The sequence below is a fragment of the Cucurbita moschata genome, unplaced genomic scaffold (genome assembly GCF_002738365.1).
Source record: "Cucurbita moschata cultivar Rifu unplaced genomic scaffold, Cmos_1.0 Cmo_Scf00035, whole genome shotgun sequence".
Classification (NCBI taxonomy): Eukaryota; Viridiplantae; Streptophyta; class Magnoliopsida; order Cucurbitales; family Cucurbitaceae; genus Cucurbita; species Cucurbita moschata.
In genome coordinates, this window is record NW_019268551.1 from 1,136,727 (window position 1) to 1,156,461 (window position 19,735).

A 19,735-nucleotide genomic window follows, 5' to 3' on the forward strand; every position below is an offset into this window, starting at 1 on the left:
TGCATGAATTAGAATATCAGAAACTATATAAATAAGCATCAAGTCCAGAAACTGAAGATAAACAACATACAATCTTTAAGTTGGAACGAACGATTTCTAACAGAAGATGCTAGAGCCTACAAGTTACAACCAAGTTAGTTAACACAGGAGAGACCGAGCAGGACGGGACAGGGGAAAAAGACTGACCTAACATGGAAATATTAATAAATCCAAACCAGACTGCACATTATTTTGTTGTATATTGACAATACCCTGTAATTATAACCTACAATCTGAAGTTCAGAAGTATGTGATCCATTAAACAGCAGGGATTGGACTGCCACCAGAACTCATGTTTTCACTGCCAGAAGCTGGATTTGCATGGAAAGCAGACCGTCGAGACGACCCTTCGAGTAGTTTCAGTGAAAGAGATGAGGGGCCTGCATGACCAATTGATTCTCCCAGACTGAGTTTTGACATGCCAACCAGCTCATCAACATTAAGAGGACTCTTCGAATGCACAGCTGTTGGCTTAAGAACCTCATGTGTCTCCTTATTAGCGGGTTCTGCACTGTATCCCGAGTAGAACGGAATGGAAAATGGAAAGAAGGGTGTAACATATGCAGGATATACAACTGGATAACAGCATTGGGGATCCTCTGGTTCTGCAGGTGCTGGTTCTCCATCATTTGAGTTGGTGGAATCCATCGACTCGCATTCTTCGTCCACAGTGGGAGGTGTAGGCAATGGGTTATTGCTTTGTGATTCAGCATGTGAATTGTTGACAGATAGGAAGTCTTGCTGCACAATTGAATTCTCAACATGCTGCAAAGAAGATGTGGGAGGGGGTAAGGAATCAGTAATTTCTATGAGAAAAAGTAAGAATAATAAGGTTAATCGTATTACTTAAATGACATGCATGCATAAAACAAACAATTAGCATCTGTATTCAAGGATTTCACTATGGAAGAAGGCAAGGTAATTTGCAGAAGACTATAATACTATCATCACATACATTTAAGACATGCAGTTGAAGAGGAGAATGAAACACATTTTATAAGAGTGTGGAAACCTCTCCCTAGCAGACGCGTTTTAAGAACCTTGAGGGGAAGCCTGAAAGGGAAAGCCCAAAGAGGACAATATCTAGCGGTCGTCTTGGGCCGGTACAAATGGTATCAAAGCCAGACACCGGGCAATGTGCCAACAAGGAGGCTGAGCCCCGAAGGGGGTGGACATAAGGCGATGTGCCAGCAAGGACGCTAGGCCCCAAAAGGGGTGGATTTAGTGGGGGTCCCACTGGAGAAAGGAACGAATGCCAGCGAGGACGCTGGGCCCCGAAGGGAGGTGGATTGTGAGATACTACATCAGTTGGAGAGAAGAACGGAACACCCTTTATAAGAGTGTGGAAACCACTCCCTAGCAGACGCATTTTAAAAACCTTGAGGAGAAGCTCGAAAGAGAAAGCCCAAAGCGAACAATATCTGCTAGTGGTGGGCTTGGGCTGATGTATAAAGTTAGTGGTAGATTATTGACATTTCCATAACTGGAGACTAGATGAACTGTACAACTAGAATTTTTTAGTTTTAGTAGAGTAATGGCATCCTTGTTATATGAAGGAGAAAATTTAGACAAGTATATGCATTTACGAAAGGATGGATGGAGAGTACAAACTTCGCCAGCGACAATATCAAACAAACTGGAGCGCCTCTTTCGTCTTGAGACATTGGTCTGCCTTATGAAATACTTTTGGGCATGGCTGGCCACTTGTGTCGGTGTCCTAGATACAACATAATTACGTGCTATCCCACGCCAGTCTCCTTTTCCAAGTTTCTGTAATCCCATTAAAAACATCCTATGCTCCTCCTCAGTCCATGGAACACCTGTGCATTACCAAACACACATATAAACTAATAAAAGATCAATTGATTCTCACAAAATGATCAAAGGTTAATTGTACAGAATTCAAATACGCTCCTCGATTCCTATTAGGGTGTAATCGCAAGAACATAACCTGGCCTTGTTCATTAACATGGAATAGAAATGTCACAAAAACCTATTTTAGGTAGTGAACTTCGAAAATATAGAAAATAGAAAATATGTCTTGTAGAATCCATTTTGGAAAAAAAATAGATATGTAACCGTCCAAAGCCCACCGTTAGCAGATATTGTCCTCTTTGGGCTTTCCCTCAAAGTTTTTAAAATGCGTCTGCTAGGGAGAGGTTTCCAGGGTGTTTCGTTCTCCACCTCAACCAATGTGGGATCTCACAAGATATATATATAGACAAAAACAGAAACTAGAGATAGAGAAGATGCTTATACACAAAGGAAGAAGGCTAAGATAGATAGAGGCAATGTTTAACAAGCCAATCAATAGGATATTCTATTTTCAACCCCACTCTCTGTTTATGAACATGAAACTCGATGGAAAAAGAAAAGATCAGAAAATATGTTTGCAAGAAATGAAATAAATGGATTGGTGTTTTTTGAAAATCATTTCCGAAAACAGGGTGTCACATGAGTTTAGCAATTTCACAATAGCTAATGTTTCCAAAAGCATAAAAAGGAAAACAAATTAGGTACCAAACAATTATCAATCAAATTTATCCTCTAACAAGGAAACAATACTTTTCTTAGAACACATCCATTTTTTTAAATTCTCTACTAAGAATCCTTCCATTTATCCAAAGTATAACTACATAAGATTTATACCGATCACAGAGGAAAGAGCAACAGTAGTCGATCACCAAAAAATTCCATGAATCAAAAGGATAAGCATGCAAAGTCCAGCAATCACCAAGATTCAAAAAATCAAACCAGAACAGAATAAATAATTCAAATTAAAGCGTAAACTCCCAAACCTTTCTTCCTCTCACGGCAACTCGAAGAAGAGCCAGGAACGAAATCCTCCGACGCATAGCCGTCGGCAGCAACGCCATGCTCGGGAGTCTCGCCTGGAGAAGCCGGATTGTTCGACCCGCCTTGCAGAGTACCCGATCCGGATCCGGCATAGTGGCTAAGATTCCCCATACTAGCACTCTTCCGGATAGAACCATCAGTCAATCGGACTCCAAAGAGCTTCACGCCGCGATTCGGACAAGTCCGAGAGTTGTGCCCATTGTGGCTGCAATGCGAGCACCGCCGCGTCATCGTTCCGCCGCCGCTTTCAGAAATCGAACTCAATTTCAACTAGATCAGAGGATCCGAGTTGCATGATCCGATCCAAAACCAGAAATTAGGGTTAGATTTCGTTCTTCACAGAGCAGATTTTGAGATTTTGATTTTTGGATGTTTTTTTTTTTTCCTTTTTTTTTTTTTTTTTTTTCTACCTCAGCTTTCGCAGGTGGGAGAGAAATAGAGAAGACCGACTAAATCCAACACTATCTATTTATCAGCCCTGGATAAATGTGAAATAATCCCCTGCTTCGAGTATAATTTCTTACTGTGTTTTCTTAATCTCAGCCGTTCATTGTTTTTCAAACTTTATGTTCTCATGGATCAACGGTTATTATTATTTCATACAACGTTGCACCGATTCGAATATGGAATCTCTGTCTATCAGTATTTAATATTTATTATTTATGACTTATAATTTAAAGGCTAAATTACAATAAATAATTTTTTTTTTTTTTTAACTCTTTCAACATGTTCAAAAATCGAGAGTCGGGCTTTCTTTCTTTGTTAACTCGTCGAGTTTTTAAGCTGCCTAATTTTTCAACATGTTCAAAAATCGAGAGTCGCCCAAGAACTAGATAACTAGAGAAACCTTGCTTTTCGGAAGATAATAGGTCGATCAAATAAAATCAAACACAACTTACTCTCCCTCTGCTTTGAAATTGTGTTATTTTGTATTAGGGAGCTCCATCAAGAGATTATTTCTCTTAATTCATAGTTAAACGTGTTTTACTTAAGCAATTCTATGTTGGATGGCCTCGTAAGAACTTTCTCAGAATGCATGTGAGTGAGGATAAAGCATATTGGAAATACTCGTGTTGGTTTAAGGGATAGTTTTCACTCTTAAGAAACGAGAAGTAGGTAACATGACCATGTCGTAAGAGAATGTTTGAGTCACTAGATGCCAAAATTCGAATTTTGAATCCTAATTTAAACGCAAGAAGTAGGTAACGTGACCATGTCGCAGGAGAATGTCGGGGTCCACCAGGTGCCAAATCTGGATTTTGAATTCTAATCTTAACGTGAGGAGTAGGTAACATGACTATGTCGCAGAAGAATGTCGGTGCCATCAAGTGCCAAATCCGAATTCTGAAACCTAATTTGAAAGCAAGGAGTAGATAACATGACCATGTCGTAAGAGAATGTCGGGGCCATCAAGTATCAAATCTAAATTTTGAATTCTAATTTGAAAGTACGAGTAGGTTGGTGTAGGTAACGATACTATGTCGCACGAAAATGTCGGGCCATCAAATGTCAAATCTGGATTCTAAATCTTAATCTAAAAGCGAGAAGTATCGCAGTAGAATCTCAGAACTATCATGTACCAAATCCAGATTTCGAATCCTAATCTCAAATTTTCTTTTTTTCTTTTTTAAAAAAAAACTATTTTTATTTACAAAATGTTAAATTACAAGTTTGTATCTGTTTTAAACAAAAATTAATATTTCCTCTCAATTTTAATTTTGTATCTAATAGATTTGTACATTTTAGATTATGTCAAATATGCCCTTCATCCATCGGACATATTTTAAATTTTATAAATTTAATAAAGGTTTCATTTAATTTAATTTTTTTAAAAGAAATGAATATATTAAAAGTAATTAAATAAAAAAAATAGAAAGGTCAATATTTTAATAATTTTCTAAATAAGTTTTATGCATATTAGGCTAGAAAATAGAAGTATATCAGACGTTTTTAAAGTATTATAATATTTTTAATACAAATATAAAAATTTATGGATTAATTATTTATAATAATATCGACTAAAATATTATAATAATGTAATATTCCAATCTTATTGGGTAAGGCCATTGCCACGTGAAAGAAAAAGCTGACTTTTAAGCCATTACGTAATTAAATTGGATAAAATAATAGAGCAAGTCAAGCGAGGGGATGGATAGACAACTTGACTAGGACACGTGGACGATCAGATGTTAGTCAACGGTGGCAATAGTCAAAAGGTCAAAAATTGGGGTACTACAAATCTGAGATCTTTGTGGATTGCGCCACGTGGAATATGCCCAGTGGACACGTGTTGGGACATGTTCTGTTGGACTTAACTTTTTGTGCACACCATCCTCACTTCTTTTAATTAAAAAATAACTTATTTTATTTATTGTAAATAATATTATTTTTCACAATTGCATTTTCAAATTTATTTTATTTGGATCACTAAAATTTTAAATCAAATATATATTTATTGTTGGATATTATTTATTTGTGACCTTATTTAGTTGATGTATTTTTGTTTTAGGCTTCTCCAAAAGGCCTCGTACTAATAGACATAATATTTCTCGCTTATAAACACAAGATCATTTCTTAAATTAGCAAACATTGGACTCTATCCCAATAATCCTTAACAATCCTCCCCTCGAACAACCTCCCCTTAATCAAGACTCGACTCTTTTTTTGAAGTCTTCGAACAAAGCATTTGAGGATTCTATTGACGTGGCTAAGTTTAGAGCATGACTCTAATACCAGATTGTGATGTCGCACATTGGTTGGGAATGAGAACAAAACACTATTTATAAGGGTGTGGAAACCTTCCCTAGCAGACGCATTTTAAAGCCTTTAGGGGATACCCAAAGAGGACAATATCATACTATTGTGAAGATTCGTGATTCCTAACATAGTATCACAGCTAGACACCGGATGATGTGTTAGCCTTCTCGCTATTCCCTGAAGGGGGATAGACACGAGGCAGTGTGCTAGTAAGGACACTGGACCCCAAAGAGAGGTGGATTTGGTGGTGGTCCCACATTGATTGGAACGAGTGTTAGCGAGGACACTAGGTCACGAAGGGGGATGGACTGTGATGTCCCATATTGGTTGAGGATGAGAACAAAACACTATTTATAAAATGTGTAGAAACCTTACCTTAGAATACGCGTTTTAAAGCTTCGAGGGGAAGTCCAAAATGGAAAGTCTCGGTAATTTATTTATTTATTTTTAGTTGAAAGCCTTATTTAATTTTAAATAAATTTTAAATTATTTAAAAGGGGGAAAAATGAATTGAGTCACCTATCCCATCTTATCCAAAGGTACAGACATCTTAACTTTTGAAAACGCTTTATGAAAAGTTTATCCATTTCTTATTTTATTTTAATTTTTATCTCTATATTAATGGGCCCCACAAGAGATGATCAGACGGCAAAGAAAATAGATAACGTGGGTCCCACTCATCTGGCCATCCACGTGGCGGCTCACGTTCTTTAGATCTGGAATGGATTAAAATTAAATTAATCAAAACAGAACCTTAATACTTTCACTTTTAATAATTTTCATAATTTTAATCTCTATCATTAACGTCATTGTCAAGGCAGTAACATGATAACACATTCACTAGATAAATTTTGACAAGGTTATCAGATTAATTAGCATACATATCGGGTCTTTATCCATTAGTGATGATGTAAATGAACGTCTTTTTAAGCTTCTTGATCTAAATTTGATCTAGAAACATAGAAGGGGGAGGAGTGAATCTTACATTTTCTAAGCAAATCCGTCTTTATAAGCCAACCTCACACGTTCTTTCAAGTAGTCCATACTGGAAATGGGAGGATATCTGCATGCACATTCAATAATCTTGAAGACTTTAAGCAATTAAATTTGTAGTTGTTTCGGAGATCATGATAAGAAAAAATTTCAAATAATCTATGAATATCGAGACATTTTTGGGTTCGATCCAGCAAGTAATCCATAAGCATCATTAAAAACATAAGCATATACCAGTAAAATATCTCTATTCTTTTTTCTATTAGCTTTTGTTTTTGCTAACTCTAAATCATGATGATCAATGTTCTTCCGCGTATTTCTACTCGTAAAACCACCAATAAAACTTGTAACTAGCAATAGATGCATAAAGTCAGAGAAGCATGGAGATGGTCCAAGGATTGTGTTCAAACTAAACGACATTAGAATTCATTCCAGATTGATCTTGGCTTTTCTATAAGAACATTTTTGTAACAACTCTAGCCCACCGCTAACAAATATGGTCATCTTTGGGCTTTTCCTTTCGGACTTCCCCCTCAAGGTTCTTAAAATGTATCTACTAAGTAGAGGTTTCCACACTCTTGTAAAGAATATTTCATTCCCTTCTCCAACCAACGTGAGATCTCACAATCTACTACCCTCGAGGCCCAGCGTCTTTGCTAGTACTCGTTTCTCTTTCCAATCGATGTGAGATCTTATAATTTTAGTTTTTAAGGTTATATTCAGTTGAATTGAAGTGGTAAAACGACTCGAGTAGCCAAAAAATTGGAGAAAGAGCATTGTAATTCTTCTTAGAACACAACTTCATACGATTAGTTCCGTAGAACAGTCCTATAAGATTATTATTGGATCAAATTCACTATGGGAACGGAGAGATTCTGGGGATAATATTATAAAAGTAAGGAATGTCAATACCTCGGGGGAGATGATTCGCTACAACAACTTGGAAGACATTCCACGACACATTCGTCACTCGGATGTAAGAAGAAAGCAACCTGCAAAATGGAGAGAGATATTTGAACTTCAAAAAATCACCATTGACAAGAATAACACAAAAAGTGAAATTGCATGTCCGTTGAGAAGAATAACGAAACATTCTTTATAAGGGTGTGAAAACCTCTCCGTAGGCAAATGCGTTTTGAAAAGCCCAAAAGGGAAAGCCCAAAGAAGATAATATCGGCTAGCGGTGGGATTGGGCCGTTACAAAAAGCTTCTTCGAAATAGGGTTCAAATCATAGTTTCTTGGATAGGCTTATTGGCAGAAAATTTTGAATTCATGCTCTAGTATCAGAAAGCAAACGAGTAAATAGCTAGACCTTACCGAGTAGCGTTCTTCTCCAACTGGAATCACTCGATGTAGAGTCGACCTATCGTAAATAACACAAAAACAAGCAAATAACCAACAATGGAATTTAGTTTTTTACTTTCACATGATAGAATTTATCATAACGTACAACCTCGATCCTTACCGGAACAGACAGTTCGTCCACCTTTCCATCAAGTCCCCAACATTAACAACGAATGCCCTGCAATATCAGAGAATTGCATCCATTGAATTCCAGACAGTCATGATGCTTCCCTTGTGGTGTCTTTGGAGCATCATTTTTTAACGTTCAATCGTTTTCAATTTTGAGTTTTGAACTCACTTATCTATATGAGCAACATCTTCCCAAACTTGTGGGTGATCAGACTTTTCCTTGCATATCTGTTACCATGGCAACTTGACACAAAACTTCACCGCATAATACACACAATTTTCTCTATAAAGTATGATCTCAATTGATTAAGGAGAAATACCTGAAGTCCGGGAATGCCATTGGTTACAAGGAGAGTGATCATCCCCCAATCTGAATGTGCAGAAGCACCTAATATTTCTTCATCAAGAGATCTTAAGTCACCTGAGTTCAAGATAATGAGCAGATTATCAACATGATTGCATCTCTCAACTTGAAGACGAAATGTGTGAGATCCCACCTCGGTTGGGGAGGAGAACGAAACATTTTTTTATAAGGATGTGGAAACCTCTCCCTAGTAAACGTGTTTTGAAAACTTTGAGGGGAAGCCCAAAGAGGACAATATCGGCTAGCAATAGGCTTGAGCTGGTACAAATGGTATCAGAGTCAGACACTGGGCGATGTGCCAGCAAAGACGCTGGGCCTCGAAGAGGGTTGGATTAGGAGGTCCCACATCAATTGGAGAAGGGAATGAGCGCCAGGACGTTGGGTCCCAACGGAGGGTGGATTGTGAGATCCCACGTTGGGTGGGGAGGAGGACGAAACATTCTTTATAAGGGTGTGGAAACCTCTCCCTAGAAGGCGCGTTTTTAAAACCTTGAGAGGAATCTCAAAAGGAAAAGTCCAAAGAAGACAATATATGTTAGTAGCGGGCTTAGGTCGTTAGCTGACCAAGTACATCATTAACTTATAAGGAAATGAGAATGAGGGAAGGAGAATCATTCTACCCATTTGCTATTCATATGGTTTGCAATTTTGTCGGATCCTCGCTAAGATTGAAAATCATTTCCATAGACCATTAAATTTCATCACACTTCTTTAAATTTCATCTTCATCATCTTTAAATTTTATCCTTTACAAAATTCAGCATAAATGTTTGGTTTGGGGGACAGGAAGAAAAAACGAACATATGCATTCTTTTCTCCCCTTTAGTTTCAGTAATTAAAAGTTACGTATGTCACTGAACCTGGATAGTGTAGAAGCCGAAGAAAATCTGATGGTTTACTGAAGGCACCAATTTTCTCAAAGAAATTCTCATCCAGATTCAGAGCCAATGCAAGCAAAGATATTATTTGTCTTCCAACACGCCTGTACCAGCCAAACAGAAAGCAAGACATTACAGCCAGTCCAAATTCATTTAGCCGTCCAGTGTAAACGAGATAAGAATACTTTCGAGTACAATGACCAAAACATGAATTTAAAACAACATAGTACCAATTTTATTGCACTGTAAGTACCAGTATGTATTGAAATTAATCCTGAAGGCATTTGAACTTACAGTGCTTGCTTATAGAAGGATTCCATAGTAGCTCTCCAAGAAGGCAATAGTTCTGCCATTTCCTTGCCAGAAAGAGTAATAGTTCATAAACATGAATAATCAATGATTACAAATTTCTACCATTAATAGGGTAATTCCTCACCTCCTGAAGGCCACTGATTTAAGTCATTTTCAGTTGCGTTGCCTGCCAAAGGGCCAATATAATAGCTCTCTTTTGCATCCCCTATTCACAGAAAATTCATAGATACAAAGATAAACAACTTTTATCGAACACCAAATCTTCAATAACGGTAGAGATTGTGCATTAGTTTCCAATCTGAACCATTTACAATTCAATGATGATACGAGTATTGGATATTTTTTAAGATTCTTACTCTTGTTATCAATTTTTTTGTAACGACCCAAGCCCACCGCTAGCAGATATTGTCCTCTTTGGAATTTCCCTTTCAGGCTTCCTCTCAAGGTTTTTAAAACGCACCGCTAGCAAATATTGTTCTCTTTGGGCTTTCCCTTTCGAGCTTCCCCTCAAGGTTTTTAAAACGCACCGCTAGCAAATATTGTTCTCTTTGGGCTTTCCCTTTCGAGCTTCCCCTCAAGGTTTTTAAAACGCGTCTACTAGGTAGGTTTTTTCACACCCTTTTTCCCTTTCGAGCTTCCCCTCAAGGTTTTTAAAACGCGTCTACTAGGTAGGTTTTTTCACACCCTTCCCACCGCTAGCAGATATTGTCCTCTTTGGAATTTCCCTTTCAGGCTTCCTCTCAAGGTTTTTAAAACGCACCGCTAGCAAATATTGTTCTCTTTGGGCTTTCCCTTTCGAGCTTCCCCTCAAGGTTTTTAAAACGCACCGCTAGCAAATATTGTTCTCTTTGGGCTTTCCCTTTCGAGCTTCCCCTCAAGGTTTTTAAAACGCGTCTACTAGGTAGGTTTTTTCACACCCTTTTTCCCTTTCGAGCTTCCCCTCAAGGTTTTTAAAACGCGTCTACTAGGTAGGTTTTTTCACACCCTTATAAAGAATGTTCCCCCCTCAAACCAATGTGGAATCTCATAACCAGGAGGTCTTCACACCTTTATAAGGAATGCTTCCCCCCTCGAACCAATGTGGGATCTCACAATCCACCCCCTTGTGGGCCCAACGTCATCGCTAACGCATCTGATACCATTTGTAATGGCCCAAGCCCATCACTATCAGATATTGTTCTCTTTGGACTTTCCCTTTCAGGCTTTCACTCAAGGTTTCAAAACACATCTACTAAATAGAGGTTTTCACACCTTTATAAAGAATGTTTCGTTGCCTCCTCGAACCAATGTGGGATCTCACATTTTTGTTCTTTTATCAAGTCAATCCACTCTCCCTACTAGGAAATGGTCATTTACAGTCAAACAAAACACTAAAATGTGGACTAGTATGGTCCATGGATATACCATCTTTTCACCTTTCTGTAAAACCATATGCAGTCAATCGTTTTTTCAAATATCAACGATTGTCTGGGTCAGCTTGCGCACACCTCATCTAATAGAGTTCATATAATCCGGATTGTTGCATTTTCACAGCCATCATATCTATAAACAACATTAACAAAAGTGTCTCAATCTAGAAGTTATAGCTATTCTAATCACTTTAACCTTATAGTTAGTTTACTTACTAATTGGTTTTCTTAGACCATTTCATACAACATTCAGAAGCTCGGAGCAACAGCCCGGCAGAACTACCATTTACACAGCTCTCACAGTTCAAATTTCTCCCAAATTTCACAAGATAAACAGACGAGATTCATAAATTTCAAATCAAAATAGAACAAAAACCTATATCAGTCGAGGCGGTGGGATCGAGCTTCTCGGCATAAAGAGCGGTGTATCCCCTATGTTCCTTCCGAGCAAGTTTCATCTTCTCCTCAATAGGAAGAGAAAAGAACTTCCTACTTTCGTCAAACACTCTCTCGAGCAATTCGTCTTCAACGCCATGGTTGATCAAGTAAAAGAATCCGTAATCCAAGCATGCCTGTGCGTAATTTCCAATCCAAGAAAACAGATTAATATCAGAATCTGTTAGGGAAAACGATGGAGAGAGTTGATTTGGAAATCATACGACGAACCTCATGGATTGAGAGAGCAACAGAGGCGCGGTCTTGAGAGGAGAGGTCGATGATTGGGAGTTGCAGAACAGACGCCATTTTCGGCAGTAGAGAACCAGAACCACGGTTCTCAGTCGTCGTCTTTTGACAAAATTCTTTACTTAAATTTTAAATTTAAAAAATATATATATTAATTAAGATTTAAAAAAAAATTGGGTGAAAATTAGGGTAAAAATGTGTACGTATATAGTCACCGCCCTCGACCCCATTTAGCTAATAAGGAGAAATCGTTCTCAACTTTCTTCCTAAACTCTTACTAATAATTTCAAACGTCAATGCCTTTTTCCAATCGGTCGAGTAGCTTTACTTCTTCCCGACTCGAAACCATTCACGTTTCACTAGCTATCATTACAAATCTTTAACTTTTTTAATTTGAATTTCACGAGCCATTTTAAAAGCAGTTATTAACAAATTCTTGCACGGTTCTTCTCCCTTCGGTCCGCCCTGCTTCTCCTTTCCCCCTCTCCCCATTCTCCTTGCTTATAATCGGGGACCGCGAGGTAATTCAAAAATTTCAGTCTGTCTCGGGTTCTGTATTGTACGGTCTCATCTTTCCAGAAAGAATTGGGCTTGTGCATCCCAAATCACACTGCCCGCAAAAGGGAAAGCCCTTTATCTACCACCTTCTTTCACTGCCTCTTTAACTGTAAAAGAAGAATCAATCGAAAAAAAGCTACTGAACCCGAACCTCGGCTTCTTTCTTCTACTTATTTTACTTACACGAGGCCACGACCCCACTGTTTTGATGGAGAGAAGAAGAGCCCATGATTAGCTTTTCATAAATTTTCTAAACGAAATCTATCCCGAAGAGGTCAACATTTCAAATCGCCACTAACGCAATCCCTATTACTGATTGACAGATCTGTTTGGAAACATAGCTCTTTTATTGCGAAATTAAACCTACTATTAACATCAGCTTAGTAATCAGTCGCATCGGGTCTACTACTCAGTTGAAAGCTATGAAACGAGTCTCGGTAGTTCAAAACTGGAATTGGCCCAATATCGAAAAGTGGGAAGATTAGGGTAGGCCCATTGGGCCTTGGAAAGATGGTGGGCGGCCTAGAGGCCCAAATCCATTCACACGATCTGTTGGAGAGCACGTGCGGTTAGAAAGATAAATTTAAGAGAGAGAAAAACATGTGGTGTCAATTAGAATAGAATCTTCATATAATAATGCAAGTAGACCACGTGTATATTTCATGTTTTTTTTTTTTTAATGAAACAAAAAATTAATAATTCAAATTTTCTTTCCTTATTTTGCTTCCTTCTATCATGGTTTTGATTTGCTTGTCTTTACATTTAAGGTAATACTTCTCGTGTTCGTTCGATCGTTTTTATATAATTTTATCTCGTTATTCTAAATTAGATGTCAAATCTCCATCACTATCTGTATCCTCGTTCGATATCGTCAGATTAATTGATTAGAAGTATATACGAGTTAGGTTAGAGATCTTTTTTGGATCTACCTAAAATTTTGATTGGTTGGGTTGGTGACCCGAGCAACCCAAGTACAATTCACAACTTAATTCAACTCAACCTACTATTTTTCGGGTTGAACTAGGTTGGGTTGTCGGGTTTTTTTTAATAACTAAAAATCTTATAAAACTGAAATATCAAATATTCACAAGTCACACCGCTTCATCAACATTGGTTACAAAGATCAAATATTCGTAATAATCTTAAAAGTAGAGTAGGGAAGTTGTGTTGTAACCTTATTTTTAGGCCCAAAGAAATGTCAAATTGCATACTAACTTGAATTGACCCAAACCTAGACCGGAAAAAAAATCTAGCTCAAGCTAACCTTTATGGTTTGGGTTGAGTCATTCGGGATGGTCAAGTTCTTAGGTCATGAATACTGCAATGATTGATATATTGAGACCAACTTAATATTAAAGAGAAATGATGGAATATTGTAACAGCTTAAACTCATTGTATTGTTCTCTTTGGGCTTCCCCTTGTGGGACCTCTTAAGGTTTTAAAACGCGTCTACTATGAATAGGTTTCCACACCCTTATAATGAATGTTTCGCTCCCCGTTCAACCGACGTGGGATCTCACAGTCCACCTTGTTAAGGGCACAGTGCCCTCGCTTGCACACTGCCAGGTGTCTAGCTCTGATACCATTTGTAATAGTCTAAGTCTACCATTAGCAAATATTATCATATTTGGGTTTTTTATTTTAGGCTTCCCCTTAATGTTTTTAAACGTGTTCAGTAGGGAGAAGTTTTCACACCTTTATAAGGAATGCTTCGTTCCCCTCTACAACCAGTGTGAGATCTCATAATCCCCACTGCCTTAGGGGTCCAGTGTCCTCGGTAACACACTGCCCGATGTCTGATTTTGATACCATTTGTAACAGTCTAACCCCACCGCTAACAAATACCCAATGTGAGATCTCACAAATATAATCATATTAATAGCAGGAGATTCCGTTAATATGCATGTTGTTTCATTTGCTCGTCTTTCTCTATTTTTCCGAAAAGTAGGTACTTAAAAAAATTATTTAGTTAGAAAGCCAACCTCCTAATAATTTAAAACACACATGAAATAATCTTTCTAGGAACTTTAAAAAAATGAATGAATATCTTATGATGGAGTATGATTGGGAAAAAATGAAATCATTAGAAGCAATGATATGATTATAAATATTAACATTATAATTAAATATTTTTTACTTGTATTTTTCTCCAAATTGTCCCTTTTTATAATATTATTTATTAATTAATAACTCTTTATTAAAAGTTGGAGCATGCTATTATTTATGCACTTTCATTCTTGATTTACATTAAATAAATAAATAAATAAATAAAAAAGTCCACCAACCAAACATGCCCACCAGACAAAATCCTAAAAAATCATACTTTTTTGTCAGGAGTTACCGAAATTGCCCTTGTGTAATCATATTGTTAATGATTATTATATTGCGTTGGCATGGGCTTATATGTCTTTTGGCTTTTTTTTTAATAAAAGAAATTTTATTTTTGGATCTTTGGTACGACGCACGTGTAGTCCAACTCAACAACGACAGCTTTTTAATTTTAATTTTTTTAATTAATTTTTTATTAACGAAACGATTCGTTTTTGACGGGGTGAATCTCAGAATCACATGGTGACCAGCTCAGCCGGTCACATGGTTTCTGATACGTGGGGACCATGGGTGCTTCTTGGCAAGGGGGAGACGCACGTGTGGAGAGAGAGAGATGGACGGTGGAGGGGAGTTGGATTGGACGGCTATTAATGTAGCCGTACGAAACGAGAACTGGCTATTCCGGTAGAAGGGGGGAGAGGGGTATGATTGGGAAAACGGTACAAAGAATTATGGAGCAAATGATTTTTTATTTTTATTTTTTTATTTTTTTAAATTTTATTGGGTGTTTGACCGTTGACCGGATCTGGCGGAAGAGGGAGTTACTTTGACCAAAACTGAACGTGCGGGTTAGACACATTACACGTGTGATGTGCTGTCCGTTTTGTCCCACGTGGGGCCCACGTGACTACTTTGTAGGATAATGGAGAAAGAGGAACCTTTTTTATGTAACTTTTTCTCTAAAATTACCAAAATATTAAACACTTAGGGAAAGAAATGTTCCAAATTGCATTGCTCAAAAAGACCATAATGCCCTTATATATAGATATGATATCTTCTCCGATCACGTTTTCTTTTTAGTTCAATAAACGTGACCGAGCGGACGAGGTTTCAAACATGACCTTAAATAATTAAAAAAAATAGTCATTTTACCAAAATGTACATTACCCATAAACCCGAGAAGATTGCCAAACAACTCATAAATATCTATCGAAGTTCTTAAAAGAAAGAAGTAAAGTTCACATGGCACGAAAGAGCACAATTAGGTTAAGGTGGAGCACGAAGAAACATGAAGATGGCAACAAAAGACGAGAGTGATTTAAAGTTGAAAAGACATTAGCGTTACCTCTTTTGAATTCGACACCTGATGACCCCAATATTCCCCTGCATCCCGTGCAACATGGTCTCAAGAATAAAGATTATTCTCACAAACCAACACGAGTTCTTACAGTATGTTTTGCTCTCCCTCACATGTATTATACGAAAAATCTCAAAATGCCACCCAACATAGAATTCTTCGAACAAAACACGCTTAATTATGAAATTCTAATGATTGAGCCACCGAAAATAAAGGTATACCTGGTTGGTATAGGTAGTAACTTTCAATTATTTAAAATATTTCTTAGTCATCATATCCTCATAACCGCTCTCATTCAGATATGATATCAGTTCATTTTTATACCTCTTATTTACTCGAGTGTCACACTGAAATCGATAAAGAAATGAGAAATGATCGTAAACGTGAAAAAAAAAAAAAGCTTTCAAATATACACGAACCATTTTAATTTTCTCGAGTATTTTATATAATTTAGCTAATAATAATTCAAAAAAATAAAATAAAATAATGGTTGGTGAGCATGACATAGACTAACCCCATTCCGAGAAGTCTAATCAAACAATGGCTATGTGTTGTTAGTATGTGTTGTCTGTGGGGCCCACATTGTGGCTAATCCTTTCAAATGATTGGACAAAGCAGGAACCAGGAAAGGGCAATTCGGGAATTTTGAGGATCAAAATTCGGTGACCAACCAACCACCACCGAGCCGTGGTCCCTAGCCTTCACGTGCCGCCTATGTGTTCATTGTGTTCTGTGGGGGAAATAGCTCGAGAGTGGGCGACCCCTTTTTCCTCTTCCAAATATTCACTTGTCGAATGCTATCCTTCCATAATATATATATATATTCTTCCTTCCGCTCAGATTATATGCTATCAAATTCGCTATTATTGTCTCTCAAACATGACTCGAAGCTCGAGCATAAGTCGACGTTGTCCGTAAAGTCCGAATTTCTAACAATTGACTTGTTTGTTGGGTTCAGAACAAGTGCTGCATAATCGCTGTCTCGTTGTTACAAGAGTTCGATCGTGACAACAAATTATTAACTTTTTCCCCCTTCACGTGATTTTTTTGGATTTTTCTCCCTATTTCTTTATTAAATTGTAACCGACTCTCAAATATAGGGACCAAAATGCTAAATATTTAAAATCTATGGACTGAAAGCTATAAATTTGAAAATATAAACTTTTTCGAAGGAAGATCGTAAACTTTTATTTCTAATTTGTGTTACGAAAATTTATGACTCCGACCCATCATGTTACTGCAACTATTTTCTTATCATGGCCGACAGATTTTATAAGCGTTGGCAACTCGACAAAACCTAGCTAATTACGTTGATGTTAAAATGTTTAAGGCGTTATATGAATAATTTGGTGACCCTGAGGAATATAATATTAATGGGATGATCCACCGAGATTCTAAATGATTCTATGAAAAAGATTAAACAAACTCGAGTTCGTATGAGAGCATAAATAGACCTGACCCATAACAAGTTGGAAATTCTCCAATTTAATTGGAGATAAGAGAATTTTTTTTTATTCATTTCAGTGACCGGGGACCAAAGATGTATTTCTAGCTTCGGTTTTGTTTCCATCTCTACCCTCGTGGAATATCAATACATTCATAGATATTTTCATAAAATCAACGACCCAAAAGAGAAATATGTTCAGAGCCTCAATTCTTTAAGATCGTAGAATGGGTCTCGAGGATTTTCGACCCTCTCTCGTGTTTTTAGTGCTAGAAGTATTTAATACGTTCATATATGTTAAATGGGTTACGATAATGTTCGACCCTTTATCGTGTTTCGAATTCTTCACTGATACTAACTATTGTCGTTTTCATATCCTATTAGCTAATCGGGTAACTAATTATATTGTGATGGGTCGGTTTAGCGCTCAATAATTGAACGACGGTGACTAAATAATAAATGGATTTATTAATAATATGAAAAGAAGTTATTGAATAATAAGGAAAAGTAAAATCATGAACCATTCCCCAAATATAGCTTACAATTTGTCTTGTTCATTTGTTGAATGTGTGACCTAAAAATAATAATAATAATAAAAGAAATAAATTAGGTCAAAAATGGGGGAAAAAGGGAGGGGCAAAATGGGGATTTGGGAAGGAATTGACGGAACAAGCGGCAGAAGTGGGGGCGAGTTCACGTGTAAATCACATGGGAGGTGAGCCTCGTACGGGCTGCGGAAGAAGCGTGGGGAAGCAAGGGGGAGTGGGTCCCACGTGTGGGGTAATTTGTCGGGTAGTGGGGAAAATTAAAAAAATAAAAAATAAATGAGGAGAGAGAAAATAATTGATGAGAGGGAGGGGACACGTGGGACAGCTAGCACGCACTAGTGGGGACACCTTAATCATAATCCAACATCTTGTCGGGTTTTTATTTTTATTTTTTTTATTTTTCGCTTAAATTATTTTTAATCAATCATTAATTCTTTTTATTAATTCAAAATAATAAATAAATAAATTCCTTTATTGCTTGGTCATTGATAGTTATCTAAACACTTGAATTGCTACATCATTACATCTGAGAAGATATTTGCTCTTTCCTTCTCTCACTCGCTCTAATGGAGCGTTTCCTACACGCACATCCCTATTTGAAAGATTTAACATTTTAGGGGAAACTTTTTTATTTATATAAAATTTAAAGTTTATTAAATTAGACTATGATTTACGATGATACACGAATAAACTATTGAATAATTAATTCAACCGAGCTTCTAGCCTTTTTTAGTGCTCCCCACCAGTATTCAGGGATATCTTAAGTTATAGCCTTCAACTTCTTACCCGCCATGTCTTGAATGATATTGACCAAAAACACTCTCATTGACACCGGAAATTACAAACTAAATGACTATAGATTTATCGTAATTGATAATTTGATTACATCAGCGTCTTGAAAATTACTGTATTGCCCTTAGGTTAAAACAATAGAACTTTTACTCTACCCTCGCTCTCTCATCGTTTCTGCCCCTTTCAAAACAAAGTATTAACCGTTTTGATTAGAAAATTAACGACCCATTAGGTTTAAGAGCATTTTTTTATTTATTTTTTTACTAATTTAAAATGATTAAGAAAAAAAGGCAAAGGAATAGGCGCGTGAGATAGACGCGGTGTAGGGGAAAGAAGTTGGAAGGAGGGGGGGGTAAGATTGTGATAATAAATAATATAATATATAGTTCAAATGATTGAGGAGGAGGGGAGTGTCGGGAGCTGGAGCGACAAGGTGACATGGCGCCACCACTTCCCAATTCTCGCGCGTGGGACCCAGTTCCCTGTAAAAATTATAATTAAAAAAAAAAAAGACGTATAGGGACCGCACGTGCCACATGTTGGTACCCCACGTGACTTTCCTTAAAATCACGCATTCCTTAACCCCCTTCCCACGTGAACGCCACCTCCCTTTGTCCCCTTTCTCTCTCCTCTCTCTTCCCCCCAACATTCTGACCCATTTCTCCTTTATTATTATTATTATTTTTTAAATATTAATTTCTTTTTTATATATAATTTCTAATTTGGTTCCATGAATCATATTCTAATAAATGATAATCCAATCATTGTTGTCTCCTCACATTATTATTTCCTTTTTTCTATTCTTTTTTTCCTATCCAAAATTTCCCCTTATTTTTAAAAATATTTTTAGTCAATTAAAAAAAAACATGTTTTTTTTTTTAAATATCTCTTGCTGTTATGAACAACTCGGTGCACTATCTCCCTTCAACCCTTTGAGCGTAACGATGCAAAAACAAAGAAAATCCATGGACCAACCCCATTGTCTCCACCCTGTAAGAACTACGAGATCACTCAAGGACGTCTTTGATATTCAAGAGTCGTGAACCAACCATAAAATGTTGTTCAATAAGTAAACACATTAATTATCCGCTATCCAGTTAAACAGTAAGAGTCGGAAAAGGGCAATCACTCAAAATATTATTTTTCCGAACAACTAATAATTAATAATTAGAGAAATATTAGTCAAACTCAAATATATAAATATATATATTTGGGGGGGGGG

At 37.0% G+C, this 19,735-nt stretch overlaps 2 protein-coding genes across 5 annotated transcripts; both read right to left on the reverse strand.

Annotated features, from left to right (window-relative positions):
• Positions 1–3,331, reverse strand: LOC111431094 (transcription factor KUA1). Its single transcript, XM_023067608.1, has 3 exons — positions 2,838–3,331; positions 1,651–1,859; positions 1–804 (listed from the first exon to the last, which is right to left on the reverse strand). The coding sequence occupies exons 1-3, from the start codon at positions 3,124–3,126 to the stop codon at positions 298–300; spliced, it is 1,005 nt and encodes a 334-aa protein (XP_022923376.1). The 5' UTR covers positions 3,127–3,331; the 3' UTR covers positions 1–297.
• A 2,807-nt stretch (positions 3,332–6,138) lies between these two features.
• LOC111431095 (2-oxoglutarate-Fe(II) type oxidoreductase-like) lies at positions 6,139–11,882 on the reverse strand. Of its 4 annotated transcripts, none has more exons than XM_023067611.1 (12): positions 11,748–11,882; positions 11,458–11,653; positions 9,797–9,877; positions 9,655–9,706; positions 9,343–9,464; positions 8,440–8,540; positions 8,289–8,347; positions 8,112–8,168; positions 7,964–8,009; positions 7,558–7,637; positions 6,638–6,715; positions 6,139–6,368 (listed from the first exon to the last, which is right to left on the reverse strand). In XM_023067611.1, the coding sequence occupies exons 1-11, from the start codon at positions 11,823–11,825 to the stop codon at positions 6,643–6,645; spliced, it is 945 nt and encodes a 314-aa protein (XP_022923379.1). In that variant the 5' UTR covers positions 11,826–11,882; the 3' UTR covers positions 6,139–6,368; positions 6,638–6,642. The 4 variants fall into 4 exon arrangements, with proteins under 4 accessions (XP_022923379.1, XP_022923381.1, XP_022923380.1 ...); XM_023067613.1 differs by having other exon boundaries at positions 6,638–6,735; XM_023067612.1 differs by lacking the exon at positions 6,139–6,368 and having other exon boundaries at positions 6,474–6,735.
• Positions 11,883–19,735: the final 7,853 nt, after the last annotated feature.